This window comes from Alternaria ventricosa, assembly GCF_023758065.1.
Source record: "Alternaria ventricosa strain BMP 2768 chromosome Unknown scaffold_5, whole genome shotgun sequence".
Lineage (NCBI taxonomy): Eukaryota > Fungi > Ascomycota > Dothideomycetes > Pleosporales > Pleosporaceae > Alternaria > Alternaria ventricosa.
The window spans coordinates 1,837,044-1,855,752 of NW_026055685.1; the positions used below are offsets into that span (position 1 = coordinate 1,837,044).

The 18,709-nt window shown below is 54.7% G+C and overlaps 5 protein-coding genes across 5 annotated transcripts; 2 read left to right on the plus strand and 3 right to left on the minus strand.

Moving 5' to 3' along the window:
- Positions 1 to 1,256: 1,256 nt before the first annotated feature.
- RVB2 (RuvB-like protein 2) lies at positions 1,257 to 2,810 on the minus strand (the record flags this gene model as incomplete). The annotated part of the gene is made up of 4 exons (XM_049341914.1): positions 1,257 to 1,349; positions 1,399 to 2,259; positions 2,308 to 2,754; positions 2,802 to 2,810. The coding sequence occupies 4 exons, from the start codon at positions 2,808 to 2,810 to the stop codon at positions 1,257 to 1,259; spliced, it is 1,410 nt and encodes a 469-aa protein (XP_049201419.1).
- A 1,293-nt stretch (positions 2,811 to 4,103) lies between these two features.
- Positions 4,104 to 8,195, plus strand: J4E93_003985 (uncharacterized protein; the record flags this gene model as incomplete). The annotated part of the gene is made up of 1 exon (XM_049341915.1): positions 4,104 to 8,195. The coding sequence occupies one exon, from the start codon at positions 4,104 to 4,106 to the stop codon at positions 8,193 to 8,195; it is 4,092 nt and encodes a 1,363-aa protein (XP_049201420.1).
- A 1,540-nt stretch (positions 8,196 to 9,735) lies between these two features.
- J4E93_003986 (uncharacterized protein) lies at positions 9,736 to 12,111 on the minus strand (the record flags this gene model as incomplete). Its single annotated transcript, XM_049341916.1, has 3 exons — positions 9,736 to 10,351; positions 10,409 to 11,521; positions 11,567 to 12,111. The coding sequence occupies 3 exons, from the start codon at positions 12,109 to 12,111 to the stop codon at positions 9,736 to 9,738; spliced, it is 2,274 nt and encodes a 757-aa protein (XP_049201421.1).
- A 1,143-nt stretch (positions 12,112 to 13,254) lies between these two features.
- On the minus strand, positions 13,255 to 14,509 carry J4E93_003987 (uncharacterized protein; the record flags this gene model as incomplete). The annotated part of the gene is made up of 4 exons (XM_049341917.1): positions 13,255 to 13,715; positions 13,763 to 14,069; positions 14,117 to 14,316; positions 14,368 to 14,509. The coding sequence occupies 4 exons, from the start codon at positions 14,507 to 14,509 to the stop codon at positions 13,255 to 13,257; spliced, it is 1,110 nt and encodes a 369-aa protein (XP_049201422.1).
- Positions 14,510 to 15,272: 763 nt separating this feature from the next.
- Positions 15,273 to 17,984, plus strand: J4E93_003988 (uncharacterized protein; the record flags this gene model as incomplete). Its single annotated transcript, XM_049341918.1, has 2 exons — positions 15,273 to 17,208; positions 17,257 to 17,984. 2 exons carry the CDS (start codon positions 15,273 to 15,275, stop codon positions 17,982 to 17,984), a joined length of 2,664 nt encoding a protein of 887 aa, XP_049201423.1.
- Positions 17,985 to 18,709: the final 725 nt, after the last annotated feature.

An 18,709-nucleotide genomic window follows, 5' to 3' on the forward strand; every position in this document is an offset into this window, starting at 1 on the left:
GTCTCAAAGACAACGAGACGAAAGGGCGCCAACAGTATCGAACACTTGCCGTATGATCTTATTATGATCGTCCAAAACTCCAAGGTAGAACCGAACAAAGGTAAGCGCAGCGTTTCGGGAAGGTGATCGCGTGCTCAGAGTTCAGCGATCGGCAGCCGTGGGGCAGGGAAGGCGCGTATAACGTCAGTGAAGAAGAAGCAACCGCAGGCGGGACAGAGAAGATAAGAGAAGCGCAATGGGGGCCAACCATGGGGTCACAGCGTGCGGGAGGGGAGTCAAAAGGCTTCATGACGCGCACGCGACAGGTTGCCAGCCTGAGCCTGTGCCTGGTGCCGCCCACTTGCTCCTCCACAGTAGCCTTGTGCTACGTAAACTCATTCGCGCTCCCATTCCCCTTGCTGGTTACAGGTGTGCCGCTTTTCCGGGGTATCATGCGTATTTGGCGAGCTTGACAGGAGACGTCGTCCAGTGACACGCGGCGTTGCGTGGTTAAGCTTTCCAAGATTTGGATTTGGTCGGGTTTCGGATAGCGGCTGCAGTTTGCCGGCCGTTGTCGCCGTTGGTATGGCGTGGCGGCGGCAGCTGTGGCTGGTGAGTCTGCGCCGAACAAATCAGATGGCCCGACGTCTCCATTTCACGATGATCTTTCGTCACTGTCCTTTCTGAGAACTGAAGTCGTCGTGCAGGGCCTGCGTATGCCAATAATGAAGTCGCATGCGCAGTTACTGAAAGCGGGAAAGCATTCTTCACTAGGCGCCTTTACACAGGTGGCCTCGTCAGCATCTGCGTTCTAAATACGAATGTACGAATCCTTCGCGGACTACCTGCAGACATGGATAAACAAAGTTCCTTAGGCTCGTACAACGCTCTACCAACGCGTACATGTTTGACGCCACGTTTTCGTAGGCGCGCACAATTTCCCCAGGTGCGAGGATACATGGTCCGGAAGAGCGGTTCGCCAATCTGCTTTACCCCGAAATGCAAGGCTGCGGTACGATGTAAATTGAGATGACACACGGACCATCCTGTATGACTATAATAGCAGACTGTGCCGCTCTGACTAGGCTGTGGTTGTACTTGCATCGTCATACTTACAGTCGCTTGTAGTATGGTTCAGCACACGATGACAGACTATGCACGCATGTGTAGTATTACATTTCCAGACTTTTTGCTATGCCTACAGCAACTCGCTGACCCTTGAGCAAACGCTGGACCCATTCGAACCTTTGTACGCCGTGAGATTGTATAACATCCGTCTATGAGACGTCCATCGCTTCCGCGCCGTTGGGGATCGCAAAGGAGACGGCGCCCGCATCGCCGATCAAACGCTGTTCCGAGTCGGAGACGAACTATTCGTGGTGTTAGCAAGGTTTGATAGATGGTAGTATGGAGACTTACCTTGACACTTCTTGTGGGATCGTAGAAGAGGGCAAAGCTTCGCTGCACGTCTTCGATGGTGACCTCTGGCCCGTTCCTCTTCTTGCGTATTAGGTCAGAAGTCGTGATGAGGTTGCTCGCGTATCGCAATCCGGTCTCCTGCCCAATCTTGGTGAGCAGCGCCAAAGCGTCCGGGGACACATCGACCTCCTCCTCTTGCGCCCGTATCGAGATGATCTGCTGCATCTCCTCCGCGTTGTATGCGTGGGTACTGACAATGACCACGCGGTCTAAGAAGTCGAGTGGCAGTCCGTGTGGTGACCTGTAGTCTGTTCCTCGTATCTGTGTGTTTCCTCTGTTGCTAGCCATGATGACAATCGGTGCCAGCTCGTCCTCAAGCGCGCGGTTGACAAACGAGAAACATTCAATGTCGAGCATGTGGACCTCGTCGATGAACAGCACACCCGGCACGATGGTCGCCTTGCCCTCCTCTTTCCACTCTGCGACCTTGGTGTTGATCTGATCTCGTACCTCGCTGCGGATCTCGCCTGTGTCACCTGAGAAGAGCGCTAGGAAGCCCTGGGTCCTCGAGTTGATCACATCAATCTCGTGCAAGCTGACCGTGTGTACCACCTCGCGCCGTTGTTGCAGCTCGCCTTCGGGACATTGTACGAATTTGGTGTCGATGCCCATCGCGTCGTAGTCTCGGGAGCGCGTGTACGAGCGGCCGAGCTTGGTGATCTTGCCCGAGGCCTTGTCGATGGAGATGATGTCGCCAGCCATGACCTTTTCCTTGGTCATTGCGTCGATCATCTTGGTGCCCATGTCGTAGACGGTCTCCATGTCGGTCGTCTTGATGGTGAGTTTACCCTGCTTGTTGCTCTACTCACAGTCAGTATCGCCTCGTCGCGCAATCAACCTCGTACTCACGCCTGTGACGCTGCGATCAATCTGTATCTCGACCACCTCGCCCTCAATGACCTCGCTCTCCTCTGTTATCCGCACGCCAATCGACTTTCGGAAGGCCTGTGTGAGCGCCTCGGTCTTGGACATCTCCAGCGAGAAGATCTCGGACGAAGCGAGCATGGTGAAGGGCACGTCGGGGCCCAACGACTGCGCCATTCCCATTGCGATGGCCGTCTTTCCTGTGCTGGGAGGGCCTGCAATCAGGACTGCGCGACCGGCAATCTTGCCATCTCGTGCCATCTTGAGTATCACGGCTGCCGCCTTACGTGCCTTCTCCTGGCCGACAAGGCCCTGCGACGACACCTTGGGCTCGAGCGTGTCATCATCGACGCCGAGACCGCGAATGTGAGAATGCGCCGCGATGAGATTGAGGCCGCGGAGCTCCTTGCTCTCGGCGATGGTGGTGATGGGCTGCGTGTTGTTAGTCACATGATTTCCAAGTCACGTCCCTCACTTACCATGGCCATGATGATGTGCGGTGTGGTAATTTAGGCGGCGGTTTGCGACAGCGACATTTCGCGGACGCGCAGAGGAAGCTCCAGTTACGACGCACGGGCCCGCTTATCGGCCGTTTGCTATTTAGTTCCATTGGGCGCGTCGACGCGACTGCCCCCTCGACCCTTGGAACGACCGCATCCCCGACCTATCACTTGCCAGCTGGCCATAATCCCCAAGGCAGCTAGCAAGTTCCCTGCGCACTATTTAAACTCTCGAATTTTCTTTCTTTGTCCTGTTTCTCCTTTTCCTCCATCCATCGCGCTGCTCCTGCCCTCAATCTCATTGGTTGCGTGCAGTAGCGGCTCCCGCGCTCGACCCTCTCACCTCACCTCGTACACCGCGAGATGTCTGGCCGGCCCCAAGTCCCCAGCATCTCAACAAGTGCTGGTAATCGCGCCTTCACTGACAGGTATGTTGTCCCCTGCCCCACACTCCCACCCCTCTACGCAGTCTTGCCACTGCTCCTCTCACCTGCGGTCCGTCATTCTAGCTCAGAAGACAAAAAGCAAGCACTTGAGCTGGCTATCTTCATTACCCCACCAAGAGTGCACTGCGCATGGCGCTTTGAAATTCCAGACATCAGGCTCTCGCCGTCTTATCTCCTGCGTTTGCTATCTGAGACACGCTACGATGAAGCTCGCGTTCTCTCAGTCGACTCAAAATCCCAAGATAGTCCTGGAGGCATATTATCATGTAATAAAGCTACAATAACCCACTGTCTCTAACTCCAGGACATATTTTGGTATTTGGGGGACGACGTAGCAACACGAACTTCATCGTAGGGGGACCGTGCAGAGGCACATTCACCTGCCAAGACCCCAGTCCGGTATAGTGTATATACTAACATATGGTATAGTCCACGTACTCAAACCCCAACTGCATACTCGCCCGCGCTCAGCGATTCAATGAGCTCGCGCGTTTGGAAACGTCCGCTGGAGCCTCAAGCCCGTGGCGAGAGCCCTCCAGACAAGCGAAGTCGTCCGCCAGACTCGCGGTCGGCGTTACAAGATAGGGTCAGATAAAATTTCCTCCCTCTGATGATGTATGCTGACACAGAATAGTACGCCAACTCAGCAGTCTCCAGGATCCCGAGCCCTCCACCATCTAGAAAAAGCTCTTTTGCTGGATTAACCAATGTACCTACCGGCCCAAGACTAGCTTCTGACTACCGTAGGCCGCGTCAGAATGTGCGAGTTCTATCACCTAGTAGTTTAAGCAGTGGAGCATCGACGCCTACACATCATGCCCCTCCTGCGCCTTCAATGCTGCCAACACCAGATCCAGGCGTTCTTCAACAACAGGATGTAACTAGTGCTACCACGAGCAACTCTCCATTCACCATGCAATCTTTACGCAAGCTGAAAGATAGGAAGAGAGCTCTTGCGCAGCAGACTACCATCACTGTCAGCACGTCCGTTGATGTTAAGCTCAAGACTCAGGCATTGGACATTGCGAACCTTAAGAAGGAGCGTGATGATATCAAGAAGGAGCTACTTGAAATCAACAAGGCGCGAGAGGAGGAGCATAATGATCTCGCGCTCAGGCTGGTACAGGTGGAGGGATTGTCTACTCGCGTTGATAGCCTCACGAACAAAACAGAGACCCTCAACATTGTAAACGCCGCGGCCAAGCCTCTAGCAACCCGATTAGAAGCATTAGAGCTTTCGGCTGCCGAACTTCCAAGCTTACGACAGGAGTTGCAGGACCTGAAAACTGTGCCAGAACGCTTAGCTGCAGTAGAGAGCAAGCGAACTACTCATCAGGCGGGACCAGAGTCGAACGGTTCTGACACCCTCGGGAAATCGCAGCTGAAGCCGCTATCCGACAGGCTCGATGGGCTTAGAACTACCTCTTCACAGCAGGCGAATCTTATCACGGAGCTGAAGATGGCGACAGCACTACAGAAGACTGAAGTTGAAAGTCTGAAGACGTGGAAAAACGCGCAGCCTACACCACTATCCGAACACACTGTCAGAGAGCTTATCACGGCCGAGACCAGAGCAACAGCCAAGAACCTAAACGACAAAATCAAGGATGTGAACACCCGGCTTTCCGAACGCATCACCAACCACCAGGACTCGATTCTCGCCTTGCAGGCTTTCAAAGAGACCGTTGAGAGTAAGAACTTCTCTGATCAACTCAACGCTTTGAGCGACAAGATCAAAGAAGTTGAGGGAAACGGCGACAAGACGTACGCAAAAGCCAACCGTCTGCAGAAGAGAATCGAGGACATAGAAGACGAACTCCACCCAGACAGTATCGACAGTTTGAAGGAAGTGGTAGAGAAGGTAGAGAAGCTCAGAAGCAGAGTGGATAAATACCGTGATGCGCTCGGCGATGACAGAGAGGAAGTGAAGAATGTGCGAGAGAGCCTGAAGGACCTCCGGGAAGAATCAAGGGGCCTGAAGGAAAAGACAAAGAGTACACAAAAGGATCTGAGCAGCCTCCAAGGAGATTTCGACGAGCTTGAGAAAGACATCGTGGAGTACATTGGACCTATCAAGGGGGACTACGATAAGACAAACTTCACCCTGTCGCAAAGGATTGCGAACCTGCAGGGCACTGTAACCCAAGCTGAGTTGGGAAGGCTCCCTACTCGCCTCAATGAGCTGGAAAAAACTGCACGTCTTACAGAGAAGCTTCCGGGTCGCATCGATGAACTAGAAAAGGCTGCACGAGGCCCTCACTTTAAGAAAGTCGGGACAACTGTTGCGCCTTCTTCTCCTGCTCCAATCACTCCACCGGTGACCAATGCAGACACAGAGGTCTCGAATCTCAAGAAATCGCTGCAAGAGCTTCGCAAAGTTGTGGAAGGCACCGGAGGCTTGACGACCCAGGCTCAGACAATCTTCGAGCGACTGAACAACATGGAAGCCACTCTGGCCAGCGCTCGACCGCTCGACAGTGTGGAGCAGAGTGTGGAGACAATGGAGACGACCATGGACAAGACCTCAGTCAAGACGCTGGAAAAGGCGGCGGAAAAGAAGGCCAAAGCTCTGATAACGAGCGAGCGCAAGGCTATCGACAGGAATGTCGAAGAAGTGAACACCCGCCTCTCTAAAGAGATCTTGGATCTCCGCAAACTGACGGAAACTCGTATGCAAGCGATGCAAGCTCTCCGCAATCGATCGCGTGAACCCGATTTCGCGGCGTCGTCAGCTGATGCGAGAACAGCGCCATCCGAGATGAGCGATCTCAATACCATCACAGAGGATATTGAAACGCTATTCAAGGAACTCGAGACTGCAAATGCCACTATCTCGGCTGTACAGGATGTCGCCCCCACCCTCTTCAACGAACAATTCGACCCACTCAAGCGCAAGGTTGAAGAGCAGCTCAGTACCGTCACTGCTACAATGGAAACCCATGCCCGCAATCTATCAGCTTTGATGGAACAAGTATCGAAGTCGCCTACACAACAGAATGGCTTCGGCCAAGCTCAACAAGCTCAGCTCAATACCATGTCGACAGAAGTAGCGTCGTTGAAGACGGGTTTGGAAACTCTGCGATCGTCTCTGTCGACCAAGGCCGACTCTGCATCGGTGGACAGAGAGTTGGATAGTTTCACCTCCGCAATACGCAACATGGAGAGCCGATACGAAAATATCAGCACCGACACCTTGTATCAGGGCATGGTCCGCTGGTTTACCCACATGTACCCCAGTCTGCCACAACTCCAGGACGACATCAACCGAGTGCAGAACTGGATAGCGGGTCGCGCGAACCTTCTCGACCGCCTGGACCAGGACGCTACTCAACTGCATAGTCTTGTGAACATCGCTCCGCACTTGCACGAAATTGCCAACATGAGTCCGCAGTTGAAACAAGTGGTCACCGATGCTGCGCAACTCCAGTCGGCCATCCAGGCTCATGGCGAGATGTCGAGTGCGTTGGCCAAGATTGATCAAGCTAGCTCTGACGCCAGCCTGGCAATCTCCAAGGCTGAGGAGGCCATACTTGCAGCTAGCAAGGCCGAGCAGGCTAGCTCTGATGCAAGAACCGCGAACGACAAGGCTGAGGAGGCTATGCGTGCAGCTAGCAAAGCCGATCAAGCCAGTTCTGACGCAAAAGCCGCGAGCGACAAGGCCGAGCAAGCCAGTTCTGATGCAAGGGCTGCGAGCGACAAGGCTGAGAAGGCCATGCGTGCAGCTAGCAAAGCCGAGCAAGCTAGCTCTGACTCAAAAGCCGCGAGCGACAAGGCCGAGCAAGCCAGATCTGATGCAAAATCCACGAGCGAAAAGGCTGAGCAAGCCAGATCTAACGCAAAATCCGTGAGTGACAAGGCCGACCAGACTGAGCAACAGCTCAATGAGCAAATCAAGACGATCGAAAACATCAAGGGCTCAGTGTTTGGATTACAAAATTCTTTGCGGAATCTGAACGCGGCCACATCTCCCTTTGCCAAAACGGAGGCCCTTGGCGCCTTGCAGGCAACTGTCAACACACTGCAGACGCAAATTGGTCAAGAAAAGCAAGAACGCTTGACCAGCACAGGCGAGCTTCGCACTACCATCGACGCCGAACGTACCACACGCGTTGACGAGCAGGCTAAGATCAGAAAGTCTATCCAAGACCTGAGGCAGGCGATCGATGTGGACAAGATCAAGAGGTCTATTCTAGACCTGAGGCGAGCACTGGATGGAGACAGGGCCACTTTCGCAAAAGCTGACGTAGTTGCTGCATTGGAGGGTACACTGCGAGCCTTCCAATCCGAGATCAGCGACACTCAAACGGCAAACTCCGAGGCCATTCAAAATTTGCGTTCAGCATTCGACACAGATTGCAGCAAGCGCGATACCACGGAAGGCAATCTCCAAAAGTCCATCAACAATCTGGCTCTGGCGCCTGCCCAGACATCTACTTCCGACACTACCACCTTCGACAACTTCAAACGTGTCATGGTCGGCAAGTTTGCCTCAGAGGAGAAAGCACGCACAGAATTCGAGGAGAACATGAAATCATCTCTCGGCATGGTCGAAGGAAAGGTCACAGCTCTAAGGCAGGATACAAAGGAGACCAACAACGAGGTGAAACGAGTCTCAAGCGACCACGAAGCCGCGAAGCAAGGAATCTATCAACAGCTCGCCGACATCAACACGGCGGCCGCCGAGTTGCGAGAAGCTTACGACAACACGGTCAAGACGTACATTGAGCCAAACGCCGAGTTCTTCGGCTTGATCGGTACCGCTTTCGTAGTCCTCTCGCAACTTCAGCAAGTCGTCGAGAGCCTCAACCAGAACCTTCCAGTCGCTCCGCTGAAGCTGGAATGGGACTACTATCTCCCCAGCCACGGCCAGCCCTCCACCAACGGCGAACCCAGCAACTCCAAAGGAAAGGGCAAGAGCAAGCAGTAAGCCGCTACCTCTTCGTCCACCCAACGTACACAAAGTTCGACAACATTCTTTTGTCCCCTTGTCACCCCTTTTACTGTGTTACCACCCCCGGCCCGAACAAAAGTGCGCATCGACCTGGCGTTTTTTACCGGCGGATACTGTGAGCATTTCATGCATGATACCCCCCTATAGCCTGTGGCGGCTCTTTCCTAGTGTCTCGATCTTTGCGTATAGCGAGTCTGATGAAGCTGTTTTCAAAACCTTCTCTTTCTTAGCGGTGCCCAAATACTACTGTGTTTATGTATGTAAGTCCCATTCCAGTTGGGCGTTTTCTGTGTAAAATTCCTAGTTATCTAGGCATTTTGTGGATATTGGGGGGTGATGTTAGGTCGTGAACCTGATCGGATGTGTGGAAGGTGTGGATGATGGAGATTATGATGGAGAGAGGTGGCGGTGGATGTGGAAAATTACGGAATCGGCGTTTGTAGTGGTAATGCGAGTGTACGATAAAATGTGGAATGGTTTAGAGACTGTTGTGCCGATGCCACGGTTAAGCTTGTCTGGTCGTATGCTATGATCCCGCCTAAAGACATAACACTTGCTATGTCGTGTTCTGTGTCAGGATGAAGTGTGCAGTATGTCTGATCCAAGTTGTCGAGAAAAGGTGGCCTTCTTATGCTTTATACGTGGTGCTGTGCCCCAAGACCGTCCCTTGTGGCGCTTTCTATCCAATAAACTAACCCCTTTCTCATCCCTCCCAATATTTAATAGGCGGATCCAGTTATCGTGTTGGTCGTGTGTATCGCGGGAGTCGCGAGTGGCTCGTCGTATATGGGTCATCGCGGTACCATGGGATGGGATGGGACCAGATTTCGTCCCACGGACTGACCTGTTTGCGATGCCATATTCTGGTCACTATCCACTTTACCCCACGGTACTGCGATGACGCAGAGCGAGACAAGCCACTCACAACTTCTGCAACATCAATAACCTAGACAAAAAGACGCTCTCACGAATAAGAGAAATAGCAAGTATAATATACTGTCTAACAGACTGACCTCCGACTATAAGTACCAGAGCGTTGATCATTCACTATACATATCCCGCAGTCATCTATATCTCTCTAAAAGCCCTCATTCTACATATCACTCCAGCTTCATCACATACCGCACATTTAAACTATGATATCGTGACATTATCGATTTTGGCTTCATGAATTCATACAATACAGTACGAATGATACTTTTTCCTCATCGATCCCGCACCCTAACCTCCCTTCATATAGTCAACGCCAATACACGCAACAGCCCAGCCCAGCACCCCATTATGTATACAGAATCCCAATCCAGTAACAAGAAGGAAGAAGAAGGGAGAGGAACCAAAAAAAGTCCAGTCCAACCTCATGGGGTATCAGAATTTGCTTTCAAATCAACCAAATGAAAACCACCCGCTAATATAGACAAAGGCAATGATAAAACGCCAACAAGGAAGGGGTGTATATCGCCAATCCACCTTTTTCCAACAAAACTCCCATATCCCAAATACTCCCCCTCTTCATCTCCTACTCAGGCCTCTCAAGATTAACCCTCAACCCATACTTCAGCCCCTCAATCTCGCAATACTCAGCCAGAAACCTCAAACCAAATCGTACAGCTTGGATGGGCGTGGTATCGGCGCCCAACGGCAAAAAGTACGGTCCTGACATCTTCGCGCCGCTGAGCTTCTCCGGTTCGCGGGCTAGTCTCGCATTGGATTCCCTTGCCGCATACGTTTTCTTATATAACGATTGGAGATCCTCAATCGGCAGCGCAATACGCGCGTCTTGGTAGTGGCGATGCATTTTAATCGTGTGATCAGACAGGAGGGCGAAGTTTTCCGCGAGCGAGTTGTGCTGGCGGGACGCTTCAGCCGTATTACCACCACTATGACCCGTACCATCTTGCGGCGAGTCGTGCGTTTTAGGGTTGTTGCAGCGCTGGGAGACGTGTGTGCAGATTGCGGCGGCGATTACGGAGCTGAGGTAAGAGCGGAGGCCGTCGAGGTGCTGGAGGTCTTTTGTGCTGCGCGAGTAGGAGAGGCAGAGGGGGAGGAGCGTTTTCCAGGTTTGTTCTACTTCGCCGGGGCGGCCGCGCATGTGGAGGGAGAGGTCTTGGGCGAAGTAGGCGGCCATGTAGGCGCTGGGGGGTGTTAGTGGGGTTCGTAATGTACAGTTGAGGGCTGGGTGTTGAACTTACAGAATACACTCAAGGTTAGTAACTGCGGCCCTCTTCTCATCCTGCTTCGAGATCTTGCCGCTGGTGAGGATCTTGGTGGCCTCATGCTTGAGGGCTCTACCCATTTGATTCCACCTCGCTGACGTATGTCCAAGCAGCGAAATGTCTGCCTGCTTCTTGTTGTTAAGAGGAGCAGATGTAGGTTTCGCGCCGGCTGGGGTTGCACCAGACCGGCCAGGCGTTGCGTCATTGCTCTCGGAAGACTGGGTTCGTAGCATGTTGACTGATTTCAGGTCCTTCTTAGGGGTTGCGTATTGCGTCTGGCTATTTTGGAGAGGGGTAATGGGCCGGTCTTGTGTTGAGCCTGCTCTGGGTCGCTTAGTGGGCGGTACCGCCAATGTCGATTCCTCTTCCGCGCGCGGCCGCTTCTCTGCAACTTTTGATGGCGTTGTAGTCTGTCGTGCAGCGACCTTGGGAATTGCCTTCTTCTTAATGACAGGCGGATCCGTGACCTTGGGCTGCGTGTCTGCCATTTGAGTCGCCTTGGAGGTATCGTTGCGCTCCTTCTTCTCGGCATTCGCTCGTCTCGATGGTAGGCGGAGAATCTGGCCAACGACAGGCGCCTTGGTCTTTGAGAATTTCAGCTTAACTACCATACTAGAATCTGTTTGTTCGACTTGACTGACTGGTTCGGGGTTGGGCTTTTTGCCGTTGCCGTTGATGGAAACTGAGCGCGCTCGGTTCTCTGACTTTGGTGTACCGTTGGACTGTTGAGATCCACTGGGTGGCACAGCAAGCGTTTGACTTTTGCGATCTGAAGATGACACAGATGCGTCGGAATCTGTGCGCTTCCGCTGTACTTCCATTCTGTCGAGCTCGGCTTGTATGTTTGAGGGGAGGGTGGGGGATAAAATGTTCGGGAGGCCGTATGGGTTGCCCATTGGCTCGTGTACTGGCGAAAGCAGCGGAGGTAGGCCGTGTGGTGTTGAATTGGAAGGGTCCGACTTTTCAATCTTGCCCTTGGAACTGGTTGTCTCGCTCTTCGTTGTGGAAGGGGCTCGCGGCCGGTTTGAAGAAGGGGCGCCTCTGTCGGCTTTCCGGATGGGAGGCTCGTCGCGTGTAGTACCAGAGGATCTGCTGCTGTCAGTAATTGAACAAGATAAAGAACGGCGTACCCACGACTTGGGCGACTTGGGCTCGGTCTTTTGGGACGGCGCAGACAGTTTTTCAGACTTGCTGGCCCCATTCGCCTGTTTCTTGTCCGGCGCAGAACTGGGCGAGCTGATCTTGACGCTGGGAGTGTTGGGACCGTTCGCTTGCTTGACCTTGAAAGCTGAGAGGTTGGGTTTCTTCTTCGCTGGCTGGCCATTCGCGGCCTGGGAGCGTGGTGGTTCGGGCTCAGGTTCGTCGTCTTCTCCCGCCTGCAGCTCGAAGCAATCCTGACACGGCTCCCGGTATAGATATGTCCTGTACTGCAGGTGCTCCTCCTCCGACTTGAACAGCCTTCCCAATTTCCAGGCGTTGGCTTGTTGCTGTGAGTAGTACCGGTACGGATGTAAGGATGGCGTGGAAAGTATATATGGTGTGCGCGGGACCGCCGTCTTTATGCGCTTGAAGATGCTGTCGAGGGCGTCGAGCTCGCCTTGGTCGTCGTCGGAGAGCTGCTTGCGCTTGAGGGATCGCGTCGTATCCACGATGGGCTCAGGCTGGTCTGGGCCCGACATGGCGTGTTACCTCAGGGTCTCGGGCGTGCAGTCGGTCGCGTATAGCAGCGGTGTCGCGGGCCGACGGCGGTAGGTGCAGTGGAACGACGTGTGGAGGTGGAGGAGCATTAGGTGAGGCGCTCGAGCGGGGATGGGGTGATGGCAGCGCCGTGGACGCGGTGTGAAGGCGGAATCGAGTCGGGACGCGCGTGGACAATAGCAGGGCGACAATCGCTTTCTCTTCACATGTCGTCAGTACAATAGACCCACGTGAGCGCGCATGTGGATAGCGCGGGCTCTCCTCTCTCACTCACCCAGACTGCGGGCGCTGCTACCTCTGGTCGCTCGGGCGGGAATAGGACATCGCTCGCGCGCCGTATCTATGATAGCGCAGCGACCTGGTACGTGAGGCCAGAAAAACGGCAATCTCGTGTTTGCGACAGCGCTGCGGTCAAGGGCGACATGTCGAGGTGGACATGGCTTGGCGGGAGGCTTCTCCCGCGCGCTTCAGCCCTGGCTGCCGGAGACGCCTGCATCGTCCATTGGCTGCTCTTTGCTCCGAAGGCACCACATCACTGGATTACGCAGATCGTCTTGACTTCAATCTAACTTGGGCAGCGTTCTTCCATCGCATTCATCGCGTGGGAACTCGAGTCTTATTCACTTTCAGGCGTTGATTTGTTTCCACACGGCTGCTCGGGACGTCCCTGTTATTTAGTGGTCCCGAATGATCGGCATGGATGACATCAACGCGATCCGACTCCACGTATCCATGTGTGCATCGCATCACATATATGAGCACCGGGCTGCTGTCGGGACAACCTACAAAGGGTCCAGCCATGTCTTACTTCTCACAGTCATGACAGATTCCACGTTGCGCATTCTGTCACTATTAGTACTATTGAAGTTTGGACTAAGGAGGTTGCAGATCCCGTTTCACACCATCACCCACACCACCGGCAGAAGGAAGCACGTGTCGGCGATAATTCCAAAGTCTGATTTCTGAACCAAATGTTCTTCATGGCATTAATTAGAGTTTCTCGATGCAGGTCGTCTCCCGAAGTTTCGCCAAAAGGAACACGGGAACCACGCGGCGGCTTTTGGGAAGTTTGGTAGAGATGGTTTCACCCAAACTAACGCAGTGAAACACAGTCAGCCTTTGTCCTACAGCTCCTCATCGTCCGTCTCGTCATCTTCGTCGTCGTCCGCTACTGTTGCTGCTGCTGCTGGAGAGGGCTGTTTCTGTGTATTATCACTTCGCGTCATTCTCTTCTGGAAGGGAAGTGTTCGAGGTGGTGGTGCACCCTTGCTTGCCCTGGCTTCACTTTTGGAACTCTGTGCAACAGAACTTGCTCTCAGCGTCTCGGATGACCTGCCTCTGGGGTGTGGTGCAAGTTCATCCTCCTCGTCTGTTTCATTGTCGGACTGCTCTGGGGTCATGGGTTCGGGCATTTCCTCGTCGTCCTGCTCTTCAACCTTGGCCTGATCGATCTCCATCTGGTCGCTGTCTGCATCTGGACTTGCCTCTGGCTCGGGTGCTTGTGCCGGAGCTTTACGTTTCGATGTTCGCGATGCGCCTGGTTTGCGAGTCTTGGTGTCTGCTCGGGTCGACTGTACGGCCGCCGCTAGATATTGTCAATATAAGACTACGTCACGACGACGTCTTACTAACCTGTGGGCTTGTCGACTTTTACGCCAGCTAGCAGACGACTCTGGTCCCGGATCTTGCGCTTCTTCTCGTTTAGCAGTTGCATGAACTGCTGGAGCATGGCCGTCTCGGTGTCATTCTTAGTTTTGATGAAGTCATCCAGTTGCGCATTGAGTTTGGCGAGGGTGTGCTGCTCGCTCTTGACTTGGTCTTTCAAGTTGACCACCTGCTGCAACGTTTTGGCGTGCGCCATGGCTGATGCCTGCGCCCACTCAAACGGGTTGAACTCAAACTCATCGTCTTCTGGAAGGACAATCTCACCCAACGTGACCTACACACATCAGATGAATTTATCTTGGAGAGCACAATGCTGCCCACCTTGATGTTCCCAACGTCCTGGCGAAAAGAAAGCTCTAGGTTCTTGTTTTTTAGAGTATAGACCATGCGAACACCGTCCAAGATGTCGGTCTGGCCGATTTCGGGCTGTTGCTGGAGCAGAAAATGAGACACGACGGCGGCCCACTCGTCGTCGCTGCCCTTGAATTTGTGCTTGAGACTGGCGAGATTGCGGTGCGTGACTGGGGCGCGTCAGATGGCGAAACACAGACGCGCTGTGGATGCTGTCTTACTCGAAGTCACATATGGGGTTTCGCCCTCGCAGCCGACCAATCTGACATCCAGAGGGTGGCTGCCCTGCTGCAGCACTTCGATGACGACGCTCTCGCCGCGGCCATCCGCAGGCTCGACTGGCAAAATATAGCGGCTCGACATTGCTGCGATGGTGTGCACGAGCTAGGCGGGACTGCGGGAGGGAGCCCAGTTGGGAAGGTTTGTGATGGTGTGGCCAGGGAGGCTAGTCGCGATAGTGAGAGCGTCCAGGAACAGGTACCGGGCGTTTCACGTGGTAGGGAATCTATTGAAACCGTAACCTGAACCACGTCTACCTGAGACGGCAGGCACACGAGGTTATATTTGTATGTAGATAGCAATGTCACTCGCGTGGTGGTGGTGCCCTGGTGGGTGGTGCCGTCGCAGGCAGCACCCGCTGGGGTGAAGGTTTAGTGTTTGTTGTGGTTCAGGCATCCGCCCGGGACGCGAATCGAGCGCGATCCGCACCAGTCGCTCTGATGGGGAGCAGAAACAAACATGGGTGCTATACAGGGTGGGTAAGTGGCGTGGTATATACATAGGCAGCGTCTCCGAATAATCTCTGGTTAATGGTTGCATTGTTCCTGCATATGTACGCTCCCGACAGCTGTACTTCTGTCCACATCGCCGTCATCGTCGCCCTTGCTGCAGGGGTGCGAAGTGTGTTATTCTTACCGACACGCGTGGCCTAGCGTGCGGGCCACCTAGCAGACCGGCCTTTGTCTACTTACCGCCTTTGTGCTTCGCGTAGCCCTGCAGGAACCTGCAAGCGGTGCCAGACGACCCTCGCCGGCCCACAGCCCAACCACCTCAGTACCTCGCGCGAAGATCCTGCACACCCACCTTACACCGCACCTGCGATATCCGCGCGACAGCTCCACCGAGCATGGCGGCCAACAACCGCTCCTTCGCGGCGCGCATCGCCTCCATCACCTCGCAGTCGACCCAGATGGAGACATGGGACGACGGCGACTTCGACGACCGCTCCGACGGCCTCCTGTTCAAGAACTCGACCGTCCATTCACTCTCTTCGCGCATGAGCGTCCGCTCCGAGACCGAATCCAATGACGACTGGCAGATTCTGATTACGCCAGGCGACCAAGCAACCAACACCTCCGCCATCAAGACCGCCGCGAAGCAGGCCGGTATCCCCATCCCCACGAGCGTGCCATCGTCGGCGCTCCTCGGCGGCTCAATCAAGAGGCTGGGCAAGAAGAAGTCGACCAAGAAGATCGAGGTCGACGACGACTGGGGCAACGACCTCGAGCTGCCCACCAACGCGAAGGAAGGACTGAAGCTGAAGGCGCCTAAGCCACGCACGCCGGCGGAAGAGGACGATGACTTCGACTGGGGCGAGGGCTCGCTCGGCATCCGCTTCGCAGGCACGCGACAAGGCACCCGCGGTGCACGCAGCTCGTCCGTATCCGCCATGAGCCCCAGCCTGGGCAGCATCATGACCATGGAGAGCGAAGACGACGACCTGGGCGGCCTCGTGCTGCCGACCGAGCCCATGGACTTCAGCGCGCGTCTGGACAAGCTCAAGAAGGCCGAGCAACCACCAGCATCACCAGCACCAGAGCCATCGCTCCTTCCACCACTGCCATTGCGTGAGCAGTCCCTCACGCCGACGCAGCCCACACAAACCACGTCGGTCCCTACCCAGAAGCCGTTCCAATCGCCGCCCCAATCGCCCATCGCTGCACCACTATCTCCTTCCCCCTTCAGCAGCCCCACGCCTGTGAGCCCCAAGGCACTGGCACCATCGCCCAAAGCCAAGCCCGTGGTCCAAGAGGAGGACTTCGAGGATGGTTTCGACTTTGGCAATGGCGAGATCCTGGACCGCCAGAAGCTGACGCTCAACAAGAACATTGTCGTCAAGAAGCCCGCGACCAAGACCACCGCCCCACACGCTGCTCGTCCCGCTACGACCATCACCTTCACCGACAGACCCACTACCTCGCGGATACCCAGGCCCCTGCCCTCCATCGCGAGTCGGTCCAGGCTTACCCCTGTGTACGAGAGCGGCGCGTCCACTTCGAACTCGACTCGGACCATGCCTACCACTACCAGCGCACAGCTGCTCCGCGCGAAGCGCTCTGCTCCCGTCCTCCGCAACAACAACACCAGTCAGCCACCACGCATGCCATTCCTCCCTGCTGGCGGGGCCTCTTCCCAATCGCACCACGTCATGTCCAAGAGCACTTCGCAAGCCCACCTTCGCCGCGACTCTGACCCTCGCCGTCCCCAGTCTCCATCGATGCGCTCCTACTCGCGCCTGTCTGGCGGTGGCCACAACGAGACGCCTAGTCGTGCTGGGGTGAGACGTGATCAGGCTCCCTCTGCCCTTGCACGTCATCCACCCCCAAAGAAGCTGACACAGCCTCAGCGCAAGCGAAACTTTGGCGACGGCCATGAGCTCGACCTGTTCGATGACTTGCCTACTTCCGCTTCCAAAGAGAAGCAATTCGAAAAGGTGCCGCGCAATGTCGCCAGCAACAAGTCGCTGCGCCATCAGCCGAGCAACTCACGTCTGCCGATGCCTGATCGCATGGCCACGCCTCTGCCCCAGACTCCGCGCAGTCCTCCCAAGATGGACCACACTCCTCGCTTTGCTCGCGACACCGCAGCAAGCAGGAACGCACGTGAGCAGCGCTTGGCAGGTACGAGGTCTCGAGCAGAAGGTCCCATTTCCTCCCGGCCCGTTAGCTGGGCTGCCCAAGTGGCCGCTCGTAGCCCTCATACCAGTCCATCTGCTCACAGGAAGAAAGGCTCAGGACAGAAGCCGCAGTTGATCAGGCAGATGACGCAGCCCTACACACAAAGTACAACATCCCACCATTACTTGCCAGCTCCTACTGACCACTATGTAGACGAGAAAGGTATGATTTACAACCCAACTTTGCAACGTTGGGAAGGAAACGAGGAAGCTCTTGTTTCGTTCTCACACCCTAATACTTCCACTACGACCCTCGCCCTGACCACGGCGAGCACGCCTACCTTTGCCCCGCCCGGAAACCAGATGAGCCGCAGCCATGATCGTTCACAATCGATCTCGCACATTGCCCTCTCGTCCATTCATGCCGGCCAAGCACAGAGGAGCTTCTCGTCGCGAGCGGCCAAGCTGGCCCAGCCCCCAGCGCCCGCCCCAGTACCGTCTCCACCGCGACCTGCTTTGATCTCCCAAATCTCTGTACCACGCCAAGTTCAGTACGAAGGCCGCATGGTGTTCGATCCTGTCAAGATGACCTGGCTCAAGGCGCCTCGACCATCAAACGACATTGGATCGCCTTCAGAAGTAGATGAAGACGAAGACCCATTTGCTGGCCTCGACGACCTCAAAGACAACGAGAGTGTCGCCGGTGGCAATGGCATGGGCGGTACCGGCACACCGAACCCCGATGATCCAACCTTTGTGGGCGAGGAGTTCGATGTCGGCCCTGGCTTTATCCGGCGACAGAAAGACGAAGAAGCCATCTGGCGACGACGCGTCGAAGGCTGGGTCGGCGGCCTTCGCGACAACGGCGAACATCGAGGCGGCTGGCGATGGGCGATACGCGACTTCGCCGCCAGTGCTTCTGCTGGCCACCCAACCTTTTAACGACCACGACACCACGACACCACGACCTTGTACTATATGTGCACGCACACCCATACTCACGCTCACGATTTTATGATTGCATCGCAGATGATTTGGTCTTTCGGCGCATTTTGCTGGACTATGATCCACAAAAGTAATGAGACGTGCCTTGGAATGTCTTTTTGAGATATCCCCCCCTTCGAGTGTTATGATGGGCGCTGTTTTGGATAACCGCCTCACTCTTACGAACAACGCATTTAACGACCTTTACGATTGCATTACACATGCTTTACAGAAAGAGCTTCGCTGCTCGACTCACACGACACATACATGACTATACACGATTTCCTTTGTTTATGATCTATGGCGTTTTTGGGTATTGCCTTCAGTACATCCGAGAGCATCTAATACTATATCCTTGCTCGCTACGAGACGAAATGAAATTTGTTATGTTATCAATGTCTTTGTGTGCTTCTTGGTGATGAGACTGGTCTGCTAGAAGCTGGGAAGGCTACGTCATCCATTCAAGGGCATGAACTAATCATCCGCCCAGAATAAACGAACTAGGAGTCTATCGAATGTCCAAGTTTCGAGTAGCTTCCTTCCCTCGATTCCGGTACGGTGTTTTCGGTTCCATCTCAACAATGAGCTCGAGCGATCACGTGTTAGAGACGGAGATGCTGCCCAGGTGCTGCCTTGGGCATAGTCAGAGTCGTAAGAATTTACATTGCGTTGTAACTGTGTCG